We start from the raw sequence: 19,113 nt of genomic DNA on the forward strand, positions 1-19,113 counted from the left end.
GCCCCTTCCTGTCCTTCAAGATTTAGCTGGAAGCCTTTACTTGACTGTGCCCAGCAGGCTGGATCCTCCTCTGATGCCCCTGCTGGCATCTTCACACAATCCCATCAACTCTACAAGGACAAACATCTTGTCTCATTCCTGCATCGCCAGTGCCAACTCCACACGCATGTGATGTTCAAAAATATTCTTAGAATAGAACACCTGGGTGATAGTTCCTACTCTGTTATGTATACTGAGAGGCTGGGCTTCAGTTCAGCTTTCTCATCCCTGAATATAAAACTGTGGGAAAACACTGAAAAAGTACCAGGGGTGTAGCATAATAGGTTAGGAGCTTGGATTTAGTCCAAATCTGAACCTGACTTTGTCACTTATGTGATCCTGGGCAAACTGCTTAAATTCTCCTGCCTGGGTTCCTTGACTGCAGTGATTATATAAACCATACGAGCTGCTGACTGCTTGTTTCCTTTGAAAACTGACTGCTGTTGCCAGCACGCTGCAGCACCCACTAGGCGATATACCTCAAGCCTCTGCTTTGGAGGATTATGGGCCACGAAAGAAATAAAACTAAATGATGGTTTAAATGTTAAAGACTTTCTAGAAGAGCCTGGGCCCCAGGCCTATAACAGGAACTGGCAAACTACAGCCTGAGGGGCAAACCCAGCAGGCCTGTAGTTTGTTGGGTTTTTTTTTTTTCACAGCCCCTGAGCTAACAATGGTTCTTCTTAACATTTTTAAATGATAAAGGAAAAAAAATCAAGAGCAATACTTAATGATACATGAAAATTATAAGAAACCCGAATTTCAGTATCCATAGATAAAATTTTATTGGAAAACAGCCACGCCCATTTGTTTCAATATTGTCTAGAGCTTCTGTTTTTGCACCAAGAGCACAGTTGACTAGTTTCACCAGAGGCCATATGGCTCCCAAAGCTTAAAATATTTACTACCTGGCTTTTTGCAGAAAAAAAACATTGCCAACTCCTGGCCTAGGGAAAATTTCGATCAATGCTGACAGGTGGTGCTGGGTGAAAACTATCCAACCGTAATACTGAGGTAAGTACAAATCAGAGAACTGTCTTTGTGCCCAGTCAGTGAAGTAGAGATGCTTGCTACACTACCTTCCTCCTAGGAGAACCAGGGAGGTTCTGGTTAACCATCTAGACCTGTCAGCTATCATGTGCCTAAAATGTCTAGAGCCACAGTAATATTTAACATTCACTCTGTACCAAGTATTCTGGCAAACGGCTTACAACAAACAGACGCCATTTCAATGTCTCCTCCCAGGGGCCACCCCGACCCAGCCTCTCAGCCACTCTCCAAGCAGTTTTTCTCCAGAGCAGTCATCACTGACAGAATTACTGTGGTCTCCCACTCTGTGACAGGCTCAACAATGGTCCCCTAACACTGAAGTCCAAACCCCAGATCCTGTGAATACATTACCTGTAAAAGAGTTTCTGGAGCTGTGATTTAAGAATCTGGGGATGGGGAGATTTTCCAGGATTATCCCACGGGGCCCAACTTATTCACAAGTATCCTTATAAGAGGGAGGCAGAGGGAGACTGCATTACAGTAATCACTGTGAAGACAGGCTGCACTGCAGCTTTGAAAATGGAGGAACAGTGTATCAAGGAACACAGGTGGCCTCCAAAAAGGCAAAACAGATTTCTCCCCTCAGAGCCTCAACAGGGACCGGCTGTGCTGACACCTTGAGAAACCGATTTCAGACTTCCAACCTCCAGAACCGTAAGAAAATTAATTTGTGTTGTTTTTAAGCCACTAAATGGTAGTTCGTTACAACAGCAATAGGAAACTCATACAGCCATTAGAGTATAAACTCCATGAGAGACAGGCAATTTGCAGTTCACCACTTTCCACCACCACCCCGCCCCCCTGCCTAGAGCTGTGCCTGGCACAGCTGTTGAGTGAATTAACAAAGTACCAATTCTAGTCACTTGGTAATGGTTTCCCCACAACAAAGGCAAGAATATGAGAAAGCCACGACATCTAGACTTAAAGCGACGTGTACGAACCGCGACAGAGGTGTCACCATGGGAAGGGGCAGCAGCGTGGACTTTGTGACGCTGACCTACCACTGAGTGAGGGGCTAACATGCGCGCTCACAGCCAGCCCAACCGTGGGCTAGATGTTGGGTATATATCCTCCCATTTAATCACATGCCATTCCCATTTCAGAAATGACAATAAGGAAACCCTTAGAGGGCTTCCCTGGTGGCGCAGTGGTGAAGAATCCGCCTGCCAATGCAGGGGACACGGGTTCGAGCCTTGGTCCGGGAAGATCCCACATGCCGCGGAGCAACTAAGCCCGTGCGCCACAACTACTGAGCCTGCGCTCTAGAGCCCACGAGCCACAACTACTGAAGCCCGTGCGCCTAGAGCCCATGCTCTGCAACAAGAGAAGCCACCCCAACGAAGCGTATAGCCCCCGCTCACCATAAGAGAAAGCCCGGGGGAAGCAACGAAAACCCATTGCAGCCAAAAATAAAGAAAATAAATAAATTTTTTTAAAAAAGAAACCCTTAGAGATTAAGAAACTTGCCCATGAGTCAATAATTATACCCAGGTCTAAATGATTACAAATCTCTTGCTTTTCTCACTATACCACACCCATTAATTCAAAGTACTTGTCACATACATTTTCTCATTTTATCCTTACTGTAAATTTAAGAGAACAGGTAATTATTCCCACTTAGCAAATAAAAAACCTAAAGGCTTGCGGGTTTAATAATTTGGCCAAAGTCTCCAACTAGAACGTTACAGAGGATCTGATCCCAGGTCCTTTGATCAGAGAGTGGTTCTGTCAAACAACAAAATCCTAGTTTAAAAGATTTCCATAATATTCTCCTGAAGTTCAGCTGATTTTACTGAACCTGCGAAATATAAGGCACTCTAACTATATTAGTGGGAAACCAGCAGACTTGCAGCTTGGTTCATATCTAATCTCTATAATTATCTATTGGTCAATTTTCCTTTTTTCTTCAAGATAAACAATCGCTTTAACTTCCAACTGATGAGGCAATCTATGTGTCATGACAACCAATTAAAAGTAGAAACAAATGGTCAACCTGATTTATATGTTAACAGCTATTACTTTAGAGAAGACCCAGAAGGTCCCAAACCTCCACATTCTCTGTTAATGCTTTTAGTCATCACTAAGTTTCAAATACTCCTAGTAAAGGCACTTGGTGTTTAAAGAGAGAACTGGTGGTGAGTAGACCTGAGGCAAGATCTTTTTGCTATCACTAAGATTATCTTTTCCCCAAACAGCAAAGCTCTGGAAAACCTAAGGAACCCGGTTGGTAGAGGCATGCTAAAGGGAGGAACAGAGACCAAATGATGCTTCCACAATCGCTAGATCAAAGCGTGGTAGACACTGGGAAGGGTGAGCATCCCTTCATATAAAAAAGGGGAAAAATTGACTACTTTAGAAAATAATTCGCCCAGTTTCATGAGAAGTTTCTATTTTTGCTAAAAACCTCCACTATTACTGAAGAACCTCTCAGTCTCAATCTTCTCTTGATCTCGAAGTCATTCACTTAGTCTTTGGATTTCCCTTCCCTGTACTACATTTAGACTTAGTGGGAAAGTTTATCATTACTGCTATGCAAAGCAGATACTTATTCACTTGCCAAATAAGATTTAATGGCAAGACCCCCTGCTACCAAAGATTTACTTTCTATAGGGATCAAGGAAAGCATAGGCATGCTCACTGCACCTTCAAAACTTGTTTTCTTAAAGACCCAAATTTTCAGAAGTAGCGTCCAAATAAGGTGGTAATTACAAGCAACAACACTAAAAAGCCTTTATGGTTTTATGCTAAGCGAAGAAAATGAAGAAAACTTGGATTAATTCATCATGTATTTCAGTTTAAACAGGAAGTTTCCAGGCATTTAAAGCCCTACTTAAGAAATCAAAATGGAGTTGGGAACAAATATTCAAAGCTGTTAACATGATGAAACATCACTGATTCTGAGGGACACTCCGTATCAGCAGAAATTACAAAGGGAAGCTAGGGGCCAGAGAAGAAATGAAGCAAGTACATAAAGACTATGTAACTGGATTTGTGTTTGAAATAATCTGGCAAAGGTTACCTTCTACTCCTGAGGACACTTACAGATGAGGTATGCCAATTTTTGCCCAGTATAACATTCAAATGGAGTAGTCTTCCAAAAAATCTTACAGGTCTCTCTGGAGCCATAACTTCTCACAATTCCATGTATTTGGCCTCCATATTTCTCTGCGAGACTACCTTCCTTACCTTTGACCAATTCCTACTGGCCTTTCAGCATTTAGTTGATGGCTCACCTACTACAGTAGAGATATTCTACTTTTGTTGAGTCCAATCACAGGAGAAATTATTTAGAATATGGACACCCACTCATTAATCTTACTGAGTCTTCTTTGCAATGAAGCATGGCATCTGAATTTTTTTTTTCTTACAGTATTAACGTCACTTAGGCTCTGCCCTACAGATAGTCTTCCTTGACCATTTTTTCCACCCACTCTTCCCCCCAACCTGGTCAAGAGCCCCATTTGGGATTCCTGTGGTTCCCTGGAGCAGAGGAAGCAAGGCAGTAAGTATCACAGCGCACCATAACTAATTTTTTTTGGAAAATTATCAAATACCTTTTAATTTATGGAATTCAGAACTGACTTTTATTATTAAAGTCTTAAGAAGCATTCAAAAAATTTTCCCATGAACATGCCAGTGAAACTTTTTTAGCAACAGAAGATAATGACAACTTTATAAACTACCAAGAAAAATACACTGCACAGTGAAACAATTTCTGATGTTCTTGAAAATACTTTTTCACTTTACAAGAGATACAATATGTGCTTCTGTTTGGATTTTACTCTCCCTTTGAGATGCTTAAGAAAAGCCACAAAATGTCTCCTACACCAAGAACAAAAATCTTTAGTACGAGTTTGTGATCATGGCCTCTGAAATTTCAAAAGTTGCCACAATATTTTTCCAGTCCTGTAAACTCAAAGATATAACTCCTTGTTTCCTGCAATGGGAACTGGAATCATTCCCCTCACCCACATGGTTAATATTAATGGGCTCCAATATTGGCAGCCTGTCTTGGTCAAGCCTTATTCTTGCAAAACCATCCCTTATAATGAAAGAAACATAAAATATATTCTCCACAGTACGAGAGAAAGAGTTTGGGTCAATCACAAATTCAAAATAGGACACGGGAGTATCAGGATACTTTCGAAAGTACGTTTGCAACAATCCCAAGATTCTTTCTACTTCTTTTTCTGTCGCTTCTTGATTACTACACAGGTCCAGCTTCCTCAGCTTTGTAGGCATATCCCCGTTTCCTTCCATTCTGTGAACTTTTTTCCGGTGCTCAAGTCGGGGCTTCTGCGCGGAAGTCTCTGATTTGAATGAACCGAATATAAAGTGGAATGTTTCAGCTTGCAGCATCCACGACGTTGCTTCCTTTTGTACTGTCTCCCAAAAAGAGCGAACTATATTATCATCACAGTCACTCAGCGCATCACATCCATCATCTTCCATCCAGTTTAGACCCACAAATATAAGCAGAAAATCACAAAATGCCACCTGATTGAAAAGGCTCATGTCAGAGTTCAGCTGCTTTGCTTTTTCTTTACCCAAAGCAGAAGCCAAAACAAGAAACTGAGCGTCGAGGGCCGCTTCTCTCGTTCGACTCACTGCATCAAACAGGACGTTGGCTTCTTCGAGAGCCTCGGTTAAGGACTCGCCCTCCGTGTTCACTATGTCTTCACGGTTCTGCTGGACGTTATAGATGAGCTGCCGGTACTGCTTGCGGATACTCCGGCATTTCTCCTCATCCACTAGCTCCAGCAGGCTTGGGTCGATGTCGGCCTCCCCACAGCTCAGGTCGTCAGAGCAGGCATCAGCCCCCGCCGCCGCTTCCACCTTCATCGGCTCCTCCGCCGCCGCCTGCTTCCCAGAGTACGCACCACCGGTAATGGTCACCACCGGCTCCTCGTCCTTCTCTACGACTCCCCTCAGGCAATCTTTTTCCTCAGCCATGTCGACAACCGGTAACGCTCAGGTAACGGCTTTCCCAGTTTTTCAGCCAACGGTGGAAACAAGGGGTCAGCCGGGGCGGAGGAGGACGCCTGCCCATGCGCACTAGCGGAGTCCCGGCGGCCCCGCGCCCGGCTCGCCCCCCCTCCCAGCGGCCCCGCCCCGCGGAGCCCAGACCCCTCAGTGTTCGCGAACAAGCCCCCGGCCCGCGCAGAACATGCGCGAGAATGGGTCCCACCCCCACCCTAGAGAAACACCGCTCGGTTCAAGCGACAGCTACTATTTTGGCGTTTACTGGCAGTGTCATCTAGCTTTCAAAGAAACGCTTGGACAATCTTATGACAAAATTATGGGGGACCAAACGTCCCGTGCTTTAAAACATTTGCTGTCACATGTTGAGGCAGCGTTTTTTCGCTCTGTGATTAAAAGACTTTGTAGGGGGGGAAACTAAATCTGGCTAAATTATAAACTGCTCACAAAGCCAAAGATCGTGGACTGCAGTATCTCCATTACAGATAGGCTGAACTCTCAGAGGGTCCATTTGCAAGGTGGTTGCTTGGAACTCTGCCTTCATTATACTAATGTAAATTGTGTTAATTACCTAGGTGGGCCCTCAAAACCTTCAAAAGCCAAATCCTCTCTAACCTACCCCAGTGGGGGGCGGGGTCACCGGGTAAGCGAGGGTCCGGACTGGCGCATGCGCGAAGGTGCGCTACCCTACCCCACTCCCACCCCCGCCCTCCGTCCCCCAGCGTTACGCAAGCGATCTCTGGCGCTGCGCCACCCAAGGGTACAAGAATAAAGTGGACAGAGTCTCCACCAAAGAGCTGTTTGGAAGCTTGCCAAAAGTAAGGGTCACAGACTCCGAGTGGATAGTAAATCTGAACCCTAAAAGGTGAGAAATCTGTGAAGATTTTAAACACAATCTGTTATAAGGATATGAACGTGAATGCTGTTAAGTCGGGCGACTAATGTATGTTGGAAAAATACACCCCCTAGTTCACTAGGAAATCACGTACAGTTGGAGAAAGGGCTCAGCTCATCAGTCACAAGAGGGGAAGGAGAGAGGGAAGGAGAGGGAGAGAGACCACCACATTGCCTCTAAAGCTCCGGTTTCAAGGCACCAGGAAGTATACTGGCCTTACCTTCCCTCCTATGCATCTACACTGGTTCATTTTTCTTTGACATTAGCATAAAGTTTCTTGCAAATACATGAACAGCCAAGCCTCATGTTAAGTTACTTCAAAATAGTTATATTACTCTTCGTTCACCATTATTCTTTTAAAGTAGGGGTAAAATTCAGAAAGAAACATGCATTTTTCAAAAACAGCATGCAGGGGCTTCCCTGGTGGCGCAGTGGTTGAGAGTTCGCCTGCCGATGCAGGGGACGGGGGTTCGTGCCCCCGTCTGGGAGGATCCCACATGCCGCGGAGCAGCTGGGCCGGTGAGCCATGGCCGCTGAGCCTGCGCGTCCGGAGCCTGTGCCCCGCAATGGGAGAGGCCACGACAGTGAGGGGCACGCGTACTGGAAAAAACAAAACAGCATGCAGTACTGTTACTTGTGCATATACATTACCCTGCCCTATTAGACTGTTAGCTTCCCTAAAGCAAGAATTTGGTTATAAATCTTCCAAGCAAAGCTATTTTCACATGGAGGCATTTGAGTATGCACACTTGAACGTGTAAGCATAGATGAAAACCTTTGTTCCAGCAACTACTGCCAACTTATTTGGAGCAAAAGATTTCACAGATTAATGGAAGAAACAGATCTTACACATTGACAATAAGTTGGGACTTCCCTGGTGGCGCAGTGGTTAAGAATCTGCCTGCCAATGCAGGGGACACGGGTTCGAGCTCTAGTCCAGGAAGATCCCACATGCCGCAGAGCAACTAAGCCTATGCGCCACAACTATTGAGCCTATGCTCTAGAGCCCGCGAGCCACAACTACTGAGCCCACGTGCCTAGAGCCTGTGCTCCACAGAGAAGCCACCGCAACAAGAAGCCCGTGCACCGCAACGAAGAGTAGCCTCCGCTCACCACAACTAGAGAAAGCCCGCACGCAGCAACAAAGACCCAACACAGCCAAAAATAAATAAATAAATAAATAAAATTTTTTAAAAAAAGTAAAGCTGACTGCTTTTCAGAAAGTCAGCCTTATCTCTTCTCTGAAATGAAGAAAAAGCAAGAGAAAAACAAAGCTGGGGACCAGGATCATCAAAGGGCCATATTTTACCCCCAAGTCTGGCCAATTACAAACTAATACTTACCTGTTTTAAATCTTTGATGAAAACACATAGTTCCAAGTTCCAAGTCCAAAAAAGTTTGCTTTTATAGTTAACCATATTCTTGGGAGCTTCTGATATCCATTTCAAATTCAATAAAAGCGATTTATAAAAGAACTCCAAAAGATAAGCCAACCTTCCCACCCTAAGGTGCCTATTTTCTCCTGGCTCCGAGGATGGAAAACAGACTGACACCAATTTGCTCCATACAGAGCCTTTCTTCAAACAATTTTTAAATGCCTTAGAAAAATAAATTAATTCTCCCAACCTACTTATAAAGTATTACTAATATATCATTTATAGGGATGTCACAGGAGATAACAGCCCACACAACTTGCTCGGAGCAATAGCACACATCGAGACCAGCATCATATTACTAAGTTGTGATTTTCAGTGCTGAATTTATCCTCTGCTAGATCCCTGCTCATAAGAACCTTGGTAACATGTAACTTAGGTCATCCTCAGAGTCACACTTGCATTATACTCTGCCTTTTAAAATCTGCCTTTAGAGTGCAAAGTTTAGATGTGGCTACAAAATAAAAATCTCAAATCTAATGATTTTCCCTGATCATTTGAAGAATGGGACTTCTACACTTGTGAATCCTTAAGTTACTAAACGGTGATTTTCTAACCCAAGGTCCAATTACTAGTAATAATTATATAAATGCAGCTTAAAAAGAATGCACAGCAATACGTAATTTGTTATACCAGTAAACTTCTCTGTGACTCTTAACAGAAGGCAAAAAGTGCGAGTACTACAAAGAAATCACTGAAGTCTACCTTCTTCTTGCGGTAAGACTAGTTCAGGTCCCTTAACACACAACTTGGCCTCCAAAATAATTTAGCTTCCCTCTTCCCCCTTTTTCTCTTTCAGGAGTTGCTGCTAAAGGCTCCATAGGGCCTCCATTTCCTTTCTTCTTTTCTTCAGTTTTTTTCTCCAGTATTATTATTCAGTCCCTTTGCTAGGAGTTCAGATTCATTCATTCCAAGCATTCTTAAGCTCTTTCCCACAACCCCTAGTGTTCAACACAAACATGGTGGTACGGATGAATGTTATAGGTTATAGGTCTCTCTATGGTCAAATTTTAAAAGTCACATAGGATCCACTATCTTTTCCAGTGGGGTTTTACTGCCTGATTAATCTACAACCAACAGATATTGAAGAGACTTCTGAGCCAAAGCCAAGAACCAGTCAGGTTTGAGTCCTGCACTCTAAAAGATATGCTTATCCTGCTGTTAGCTACCTCCTGACACTTTTCTGTTCCTCCTTTCACAGCAGTTTTTCTCCCCTCATCCTGCCAGCGTATTGATTTAATACTGAGCTGTGAAGAGATGTGGTGAAGGCCTAGCTTGATTTGCTGGATGTTAGGTATATGTTCTCTTTCATCTGAATTTCCTTTAAGGTTATGTTTGTGTGTGTATATTTTTGCTTTGTTTGGCTTTTCAGTATTAAAGGTAAACTTTCCAATGATCAAGGCAGATATCTGTGTTTTCTAAATGAGTTTCTGAAAAGACCATGGACAGTAGAAGGAGGCAAACCTGGGTTCCAATCATGACCTATTAGCTATTAGCACTACCTTAGGTTGCTTAACCTGTCAGCCTCCAGTCTCCTCATTTGTAAGATGAGAATACTACTACTCACATCATAAAGTTACTGTAAGTATTGAATGAATGAGAATTACGTGATAGATCTGACAATATTTTCAACTATTGAGCAGGTACTTAAATCTTCAGTTATCCCAAAGATAGCAAGTGTTTAATAAACATTAGACACTAAATAGGAAAAAAAAAGAAGTGTATACAAACCAGTAGCTTCACTCCTGGGATGTTGTTTTAGGAACAGAAAAATATTTTAAAGGCTAAATATCCATAAGGAAGACAGAGAAATATATCTCACTATAATAATACCAGTGAAATGAAAATTGTCATCTAATAAAATTTAAAAACCTACGAAGGCTTCAACTAATGGAACTGTGTATAGCACTTTGAAGGGTAAACCACTCTACTAGAAATTCTGAATCAGGGCCATGAAGAGTCGGAGATTATATGTAAAATTCTTTTTTTTTTGGAAAATTTATTAAATTTAATCAGTGTGGGTTTATTTAAATTCTAATGTCAGTTAAATGGCATAGAATTTTTTTTTTTTTTTGGCTGTGCCATGTGGCATGTGGGATCTTTTTTTTTTTTTTTTTTTTTTTTTGCGGTATGCGGGCCTCTCACCACTGTGGCCTCTCCCGTTGTGGAGCACAGGCTCCGGACGCACAGGCTCAGCGGTCACGGCTCACGGGCCCAGCCGCTCCGCGGCATGTGGGATCTTCCCGGACCAGGGCACGAACCCGCGTCCCCTGCATCGGCAGGCGGACTCCCAACCACTGTGCCACCAGGGAAGCCCAGCATGTGGGATCTTAATTCCTCGACCAGGGATCGAACCTGTGCCCGCTGCAGTGCAAGCCCAGAGTCCTAACCACTGGACTGCCGAGGAATTCCTGCACAATTCTTTATGTATATTTTTCTCATAAATGGCTCCTTGGACTTCAGCAGATTCTTTGTAAAAACCTGGTATCTAAAAGAGGCTTTGAATTAACTGTTCTATTCAAATAAGAAGGCTTCACTGTTAGTTGAAGTAAAAGATAAAATGACAGTCAAGCCCCACAAAATAATTTGGACCTGCCCACTGAAATACTTTAGAGTATATAAAACCTCCACCCCTTGCTCTGTGGTTCAAAGTCATATATTTAACTGACACTTCAGAAAACCAAGTGCTGGCTGACTTGCCAAGCCTGAAGAAGTAACATAAACAAGGGTGTGAGATGAGAACAGAACGTTTCCCGTGTAAGAGCCATTACCAGCTCTCTTGGGACACCTCAGAAGTCAGCAGTGATCAGGAGCATCATTCTGATAGACTAAGGGTAGGAAAGCACTGGGATTCGGCTTCTAAAGGAGGCAGCCTTGAAAAATCTCAGCTCTGGAGCCCTGGGTTAAAATCAAAACTAGTGCTTTCTTTGGAGTTTGAGTTTCCTCTTTTGTAAATGTCTTCTATCTGATGTCTTCTCTGTCATACAGAGCGGCCACGACTCTTTGTAAAAAATCATATACAAACACCTGTTGACAAAGGTATTTTAAAATATATACATTGCCCTACAGACTTGAGTTAGAGATAACAAAGACAGAGCCTAGCTCAACATCGAGAACACAGGGGCTCAATAAACAGTAGCTAAATAGACATAATGTGACTTTCTTCTCAACTGACCTGGACACAGCTACATAAACTGAAGATGAACAATGCCGCTATCATACAGCTCTTTTAACAGTCTGAACTGCTTTATATGCTGCCTAGAACCTCTCCTGAACTATTATACTTCGGGCTTAATCGCTAACAGAGACAGTCTACTTTCACCAAATCAGACACCTTGTAGCTAAATCCCTCACTGAAGTCAGTCCTCCGGCCCTACCGTCAACCATTCATTCCACAGGTATTTACTGAGTGTGTACTAGGTGTTAAAATAACACATGGAAGATACAAAGATAAACCATTTTCATCCTAAAGGAGGGTATAATTTAGGCACAGAGGAATGCAGTTCCACTCAGCAAGCAAGCTATGCACAAATGCCAATTTGCCAGAGCTATGCTAGGAATACCAAAATTTGCATGGGCTCAGCCATGAATCATGAGCACACAATCACACCAGGGAGATCAGGCACGCATGCATCCCAACAGCGATAACACAGAGCCAAGGGCCAGAAGTGTGAGAACACCAGAGTGAACTTTACAGACAGGCCTGTGCTCTATCCTGGCTCTGCTGCTTTACTAGCTGTGTCATCTGGGCACACTCCTTAAGCTCTGAGGGCCTCCATTTGCTCATGTGTACAACTGGATAACCCCACCTCCTTCACAGGACTACTCCTGGGAGGATTTCAGTCAACTAGGTACCACAGCATTTAGGGGCTAGCACACAGCAGACGTTCAATACATGGCAGCTGCTATCAGTGACAGACATTCGTTTAAATATGTGATGAGCTCCAAGGCAGATCTAGAATCACAGGCACAAGGAGTAAGTCTAACTCTTCACTTCTGATATCGGCAGAACTCCTCCTTTCCCAGAGACAGGGATTTGTGGGAGGAGGGAGAAACCGGCGAATCTAGCCTTGTACTCTGACACAGGTAGGCAGCTGGAAAAGTGGGTCTGAGCAGGAAGAAAATGAAGAACAGAACAAAAGAGGGAAATTTTAGGGACCACAGCTCCAACAGTATTCCCACGAGCTTCCAGGAGAGGTAAAAGGGGGCAGAGCACGAGCTCCCCAGAAAAGCAGGTCGGGGCCAGACCCTGGGGGACACAGACAATCAAGTTAGGAAATACATACTCATTCTGGATGCAGATCTGGGGGCAGCAAAGAGGCCGTCAGGAAGATGGTTCTGCAGCAGATGGACTGGAGGGGCAGGGAGATCAGAAGTGGGCAGCCAGTTAGAGACCGTTTAGGTAGGAGGTAACAGTACCTGAAGCAGCCTGGGCAAAAAGTTAACAGAAGAAGTAGGCACCGGGGTGGGAAACAGGCCCTGGTAAATGAACAGACAGGAAAGGTGAGGGGAAATCTGAAGCGTGGACCAGAAGAGTGACACCACTGTACAAGGGCTGACCGACAGAAAAGAAGACGTTTGTGCTGCAACCTGGCTGAAGTGGGAGAAGGCACTGGTCTCACCATGCATTCACAGCTAGTAAAAATTTTACTATATAATCAGCACCAAACAAATTTATTTGCAGTACTAACAAGCTATGCCTCTGGTAAACACTGTTAGTCCTTACTCTTACCTTCTTAAATAAACCAGAGTCAAAGCAGTCCTTCAATGCTCCTTAGGCCTCCACCTTAACTAGGCCAAAAAGCACATACACTACGAATCTCCCCGGAAGGGATTATCTGAGGACAGAATCAAGTTTTCCGCCCGTTTTGGTACAGTATTAAGAAAGAAAAGGAATGGTCAGAGAGTTATTAAATTACCACTCATTTCCCGATGTCTATTCAGTTAGGAGTCTGGTTTCTGGTAACTTTTAGAAGTTAGGCTTGAAAGGAGACCTGCCTGTTTCAGTGCCTACCCCGGGCCCAGAACGTGGGGGGCCCCCAGCCTGACCACAACACCATCACCTCTGAGCTCCTCCCACACTGGCTCCATAATTCCCTTGGATGTTAATCATGCACCGCTTTGTGTCGTCCTCTCTCCTATTATTGCCTGGAAGAAATTAAGTCCCATGTTGCAAGTTTTAGTCTTAATCTCCCAAGATTATTATCTCAAACTACTGAAGTCTTAACTATGTCTGGCAGTTTGTATTCCAATAAGCACTTTTTCACTCACTTTGCTCTACCTCTCAATACCACTGACAGGCATTCATTTTTTTTTTTTTTTTTTTTTTTTTTTTTTTTTTTTTGCTGTACGCGGGCCTCTCACTGCTGTGGCCTCTCCCGTTGCGGAGCACAGGCTCCGGACACACAGGCCCCGCGGCCATGGCTCGCGGGCCCAGCCGCTCCGCGGCATGTGGGATCCTCCGGGATCGGGGCACGAACCCGCGTCCCCTGCATCGGCAGGCGGACTCTCAACCACTGCGCCACCAGGGAGGCCCCAGGCATTCATTTTATGAGTGGTTTCAAAACTCTGGAATCCTGGAGACACTGATTTACATATAAGAAAGAGTCCCTGTGGGAAAATTTGCAAGCTTACTCTTAAGAACTAAAATGTTTATGAAAGCCGTATGTCTTTGTGCAACAGAAACTAGATTCATAGTTCTTAGAATTTAGTAGCTAGCTAGTGCTAATTTCACATGTGAACATACAAGCCCTGACCACAGATAGCATAGTTCCCCATTTTTCTACTCAGGTAGAAAGTGTTACTTGCCTGTTGAGTTACTACCTGCCATCTTCTAACTAACACCTTTGAGGTATTAAATAGTAATCTTTTGTTTGGTTTTCCTCAATTCTAATTATTTAGCAACTAATCGTGACCAAACTACCTTATACATTAAAGTAAGTCTCAAACGTGATATTTATCATAAGAATTACCCAAGGAGGCTTGTTTAAAATAAATTAAAAGGCAGAACCTAGCCCCTTCCAGAAGGTTCAATGAACAAGATCTCAGGTAAAGCCCAAGCATGTGTGTTTAACAAGCACTCCAGGGGACTCTGTGCAGGTGGTCCATAGTCTACAGTTTTTTGAAAGGCACTTCTTTAAAGCCTTCATCCTATAGGCAGTCATCTAAATTTATCAATTCCTTGTAGTAGGGCTGTACTCCCTGGTCTTCCATAGTACACTGTGAAAACAAGGTAGGTTTTGCCGCTGCTGCTATTTATTGAGGAGAAAGGAAGACAAAGGAAGAAACAATATTAAGAGAAGAAAAGAAAAGCACATGTTTTAACGAGCTCCCTCCCTCTCCATTATTTCGGTTGCAACTAAAGCAGGAAATCTTAACCTTTTTTAAGGTGTGGACTTCAGGATTATTACACTAATCCTATAAGCACTCAATTCTCCACTAAATAAATGCCTTTCTCCACTCAAACCCAATGTTCCCTAAAGAATTTCAAGACCTACCATTTAGTCCCAAATGTGGGCAACAATTATCTAGAAATTCACAAACATTTCAAAGCAGTAGCCTTACCTTGTTGTGTCTTCTTCCATATCTTAGTACTCATTAAAAACCAAAAATATATCAGATGATACAAAGGAGAGTGGTAAGTTTACTTAAAAGAGATGTACTAAATCATTTTTTAAGATTTAATTATAACTTGGTGGTAGGCTTTTCATTCATGGCATTGCACCTCACTAAATGTCTGAAATTAACTATGATCATATAGAATTGAGAACATCAGATCTTACCAATAAAGTGGGTGCAAAGCTTATAAAAAAGTGATTTTACTTTTTACTCCCACTGGTGTTAAAACTAGGACCATGTGTAGAATTTATATAAAGATCAAATGCCTATACAGCTTTTTAAGTGCAAATTTATGACACAGGCAGAGAAAAGATCAGACAGGAAAGAATATTAACAGGACTTTGTCTCATTTTACTTGCAAACTAAAGGTCTGAGTAACACAGTGTATTTTATATCAAGCTAAAAGCCTTAATCTCCTTTAATTATTTTCCATTAATTTACTATTTGTCTTTGAAGTCTATCTCCATTTCTTATACCCATTCTTCAAAAAGGTAATAAATAAGATTATTTTAAAAGAAAAGGTAGAAAATAAAAATACAAATTGTTATAACCTTCCTAAACACACACACATCTAAATACATTGTTACATTTAACTGAGGCCTCAGGCTTACTTCTAAGAAGGCAATGTTCAAGTATGAGATCCGTTTCTTAAACATTACATTGATACAAACAGACAAGGAGGACAAAAAAAATCAGCAAAAGTTAAAGCAGATGTGTCAAGGTGATGGGATTCTGAGGCTTTCTAACCTGGTCATCCACGTCGCATATCCCCCCCTAAATGTGCACCCAGCCTCCCAGCATCTTGCCTGTATGGCAGGCCATGACCCGTCCAGCCTCCCAGCATCTTGCCTGTATGGCAGGCCATGACCCGTCCACCCCTCTGTGGATGGTCCTAAGGGAGGACTGCCACCACACCCACCACCACCCAAAGGAAAGATTTCTTTCTCTTCTTTCCCTCTACCCAGTTGTTAACTCTGGGCTAGAAAAGAGATACGAGATACCTGAAGGGAAATGAACTCACTCTAGGAGCTTGCTGGTTGCTCTTCCCTGAGCCTGGGGTTTCTGGGTTTCCCTCCCCGAGAATTAAAGAGGAAGACGAGAGGGACGGACAAAGATAAAGCATTTCCTGACCCACTTTTCTCAGTACTTCTCTAAACGAATCACTTCCAGCAGTTTACACTGCTGCTAAAAAATTTTAAGTTATTTGGATTTACTGGGAAGAAAAGGAAAAGGACACTTTAAAAAACCTATTTTAAAAGATGAAAATAGGCCGTCTGCCCTTCCAAGCGTCCCACTTCTGAAATGTGTGTCTCATCCACGTCGATGGCCCCCACGTTCTCTTTGTCGTTTGAAGGTTCGCTCACAATCACCCTGGCTTTGAGACCACGACCGGATCGATGCGCTCACAATCACCCTGGCTTTGAGACCACGACCGGATCGATGCGCTCACAATCACCCTGGCTTTGAGACCACGACCGGATCGATGCGCTCGCAATCACCCTGGCTTTGAGACCACGACCGGATCGATGAGCTCTTTCGCAGTTCAGGCGGCAAAAGAGACGTTAAGGTCCCCCACCTACCTTCAGGGTTGGACCGTGGCCGCCTAGCTTTCTCCGTTTCACAAACACAACGGGTACGTCAGTTTCCCAGGTCAGTTCGCAGAGCGCTCCCTCGAGGCCCCGCCCGTTCTCTGTGGCGCAAAAGCAGAGCGGATTCGGTCAGTCTTTCCGCCCGGGGCCACGGCGGGAAGTGTGCGGCGGGGGCGGGGCTTCCGCGTCCCAAACTGCATTCGCCCGGGTGACCGCCCAGGCCCCAGCCCCGGCCCTGACCTTGACTAAGGCCCGCCACCAGCTCGGTCCCAGACCGGCTCACCTACACGCGGGCTGGAAACATGGCCTCGAGGCCAACTACAAACCCCACGATTCCGGCCGGACTGGAAGAAGAGCAAGTCTCACTAAAATACACGTCCCACTTTCCCAGTATGTCCGGAATTCAGAAAAGCCTCAAAAGCAAGCTTAAGGCACAATTATCTCAGCTTTTATAAAACACCTCCCAACTTAATCTTCCTTTGAACTCTGCATCGTATACACAGAATGCCAAAAAACCAACTTCCAAAGTTTCTCTGAAATTTGAAACCTCGAGGCAAAATTAAGAACACTGCCCACTTGGGGTGCTTTTATTAGAGAACCTTGAAATAATACAGCAACACCCTAAATGACACGCTGGGTGCAACTGGTCCAATTTTACAAACGGGCGAACTCAGGTAGAGAATGGGTCAGTGAGAATTAAAAATAGACTCTAGTTATATTGACATCAGGTCCATTCATGAGACAAAAACCACACCAGCCCCCAAAGTATAGCTGTTTGACAATAATAATAGCAGCTAACGATTCTGTAGTGCTTTGCATATGTTAATACTTAATTTTCATAACTACCCTGTTGAAGTAGGTCCGATCAGGTCCATTTCACAAATAGGGAAACTGAGGCACAGAAAAGCTTCCCTACCCAAATTCAAGCAGCTAGTTAGTCAACAGCAGAGCCAGGATTCAAACCAGGCAGTGCAGTGTAGCCTTTAACCCCTACCCTGTACTGCCTAATACAGTGAGAGAAGCACCGGTTCCTCTTAGTCGTTTCCTTTAACAGCCTAGGGAAAGTCACAGGAGTCTAAGCCTTGGTCTCCCCACTTGAACACACGGAGACACACGTGATTCGCCAATCTCTCACAATTTCTGAGGATTCAGTGGTGTGAAAATTCCTCGAAAGGCATCCTTTAATCGTTATACTCGCTTAATGCTGACAAGGCTCTGTCAATCTATTCATCATATTATCACCTACATTTCAAGACTCGTGCATTAAGAAATGATACAAAAACCATTTTCTCCGATATTCTGCAAACCGTCTCTGTAAAGAAGAGCTAGAGACAGGAAACCACCAGCCGACAGGGGGCCGGTCTCACCTACCAACACGCCAAGCTTTCACCGACCCGGGCGAAACAATGAACACCGCCAAGAAGCTCACCCGACTTAGAGAAGCCTCGGCCCTATTCAGACACGCGTTCAAACGTCTCCCCTTCCCCTGCATCCACAAGGCACCCGGCAGGAGGATGCTCTCGGCCCAGAGTGCTCACAGCCCGGGGGCTTGGGGCTTCCTCCGTCTTCAGTAAACCCGAAGCTTACATGAACGCGAGTCTTTGGGCACCAGGCGCTCCTTCAGACGTCCCAGCACCTGCTGCTCCGGTGCAATGCGGGACTGAAGCAAACTGAGGAGAAAGGGCTGCGGGTTCCCAGTAGCTCCGAGAAGCCACGCCCTCCTCGGACTGGGCGGGCAAACCGCCAGAGTCAGAATGACAAAGCAAAAACCCACTCTTCGTGCAGCACTGGCAACTAGGCTGACGGGCTTAGCAAAGTGGGATCTCGTAATTGGGTGACAGCACATCCTCTTCCTGCTCACAGCGCCCCCAACCCAAGAAAGGAGCAAAAACAATTTAAGGAATGTTTGGAACCGGAACCAAAAGAGTGTGCCTTAATTGAACAAAACTGGACTATGCCCTCGGGCAGTGACTCCAGAACTTTGCTACTGATTGTAATCATGCGAGGATCTTCAAAAACACTGACGCCTGGCTCCCACCCCCAGACATTCTGATGTAATTGGTATTGCGTGCGACCTGGCCATCCGAGGTTTTTAAAACTCCCTGGATGATTCTAGTGAACAGCAGCTTGGGACCCACCGCCCTAAAGTAATGGATTAGTCAGTCTGGCGATTCCCTAAAGGAAGCGATTAGGCTTAAAAAAAAAAAAAACTTCTAGTCCATCCTGACTAATTCTGAAAAGAAGTGACAAATTTTCACCAACACATAACTTCGCTTTATAGTACTTCCTCCTTATCCCACTCAGATTTTGGTTCGTCATGTTGTTTAAGGAAAACTGAGTATATTTAACTCCAGCCATGCCAGGCACCTGCAGGCACCTGCCCAAGTGAGCCACACTCTGTCATACTTCCCTGCTCTTACTCATATTCTTACTCAGCACCTTGTGCTAGTAGGTGGCTATGAATATTTGATGAATAAATAAATAAATGAATGCCTTTCCCACTTCTTTG

The 19,113-nt window shown here is 44.2% G+C and overlaps 2 protein-coding genes and 1 long non-coding RNA gene across 6 annotated transcripts in view; all 3 read right to left on the minus strand.

The window, feature by feature from the left end:
• The window catches only part of TXNRD1 (thioredoxin reductase 1), a 63,958-nt gene extending 45,659 nt beyond the window's left edge, over positions 1-18,299 (minus strand). Inside the window, exons 1-2 of one of the 4 annotated variants that reach the window (XM_060113575.1) lie at positions 18,192-18,299; positions 16,596-16,705 (exon numbers count right to left, since the gene is read on the minus strand). Coding sequence is in view for 1 of the 4 variants with exons in the window: in XM_060113573.1 (XP_059969556.1) it covers positions 18,034-18,096 (63 nt within the window). In the remaining 3 variants the exon portion in view is untranslated. Of the gene's footprint in view, positions 1-16,595; positions 16,706-18,033 lie in introns of all 4 variants that reach the window. The other 3 variants (XM_060113577.1, XM_060113574.1, XM_060113573.1) reach the window with 3 other exon arrangements.
• On the minus strand, positions 4,716-6,179 carry EID3 (EP300 interacting inhibitor of differentiation 3). Its single transcript, XM_060113307.1, has one exon. It carries the CDS (start codon positions 6,040-6,042, stop codon positions 4,933-4,935), a length of 1,110 nt encoding a protein of 369 aa, XP_059969290.1. The 5' UTR covers positions 6,043-6,179; the 3' UTR covers positions 4,716-4,932.
• LOC132499175 (uncharacterized) lies at positions 7,277-13,691 on the minus strand. Its single transcript, XR_009533828.1, has 2 exons — positions 12,684-13,691; positions 7,277-7,564 (listed from the first exon to the last, which is right to left on the minus strand). It is a non-coding gene; the product is annotated as an uncharacterized LOC132499175 (long non-coding RNA).
• Positions 18,300-19,113: the final 814 nt, after the last annotated feature.

The sequence above is a fragment of the Mesoplodon densirostris genome, chromosome 11, assembly GCF_025265405.1.
Source record: "Mesoplodon densirostris isolate mMesDen1 chromosome 11, mMesDen1 primary haplotype, whole genome shotgun sequence".
Classification (NCBI taxonomy): domain Eukaryota; kingdom Metazoa; phylum Chordata; class Mammalia; order Artiodactyla; family Ziphiidae; genus Mesoplodon; species Mesoplodon densirostris.

What these genes read in the sequence shown, in the direction of transcription:
- EID3 (XM_060113307.1), bottom strand. Translation starts at nt 6,042, where the DNA reads ATGGCTGAGGAAAAAGATTGCCTGAGGGGAGTCGTAGAGAAGGACGAG.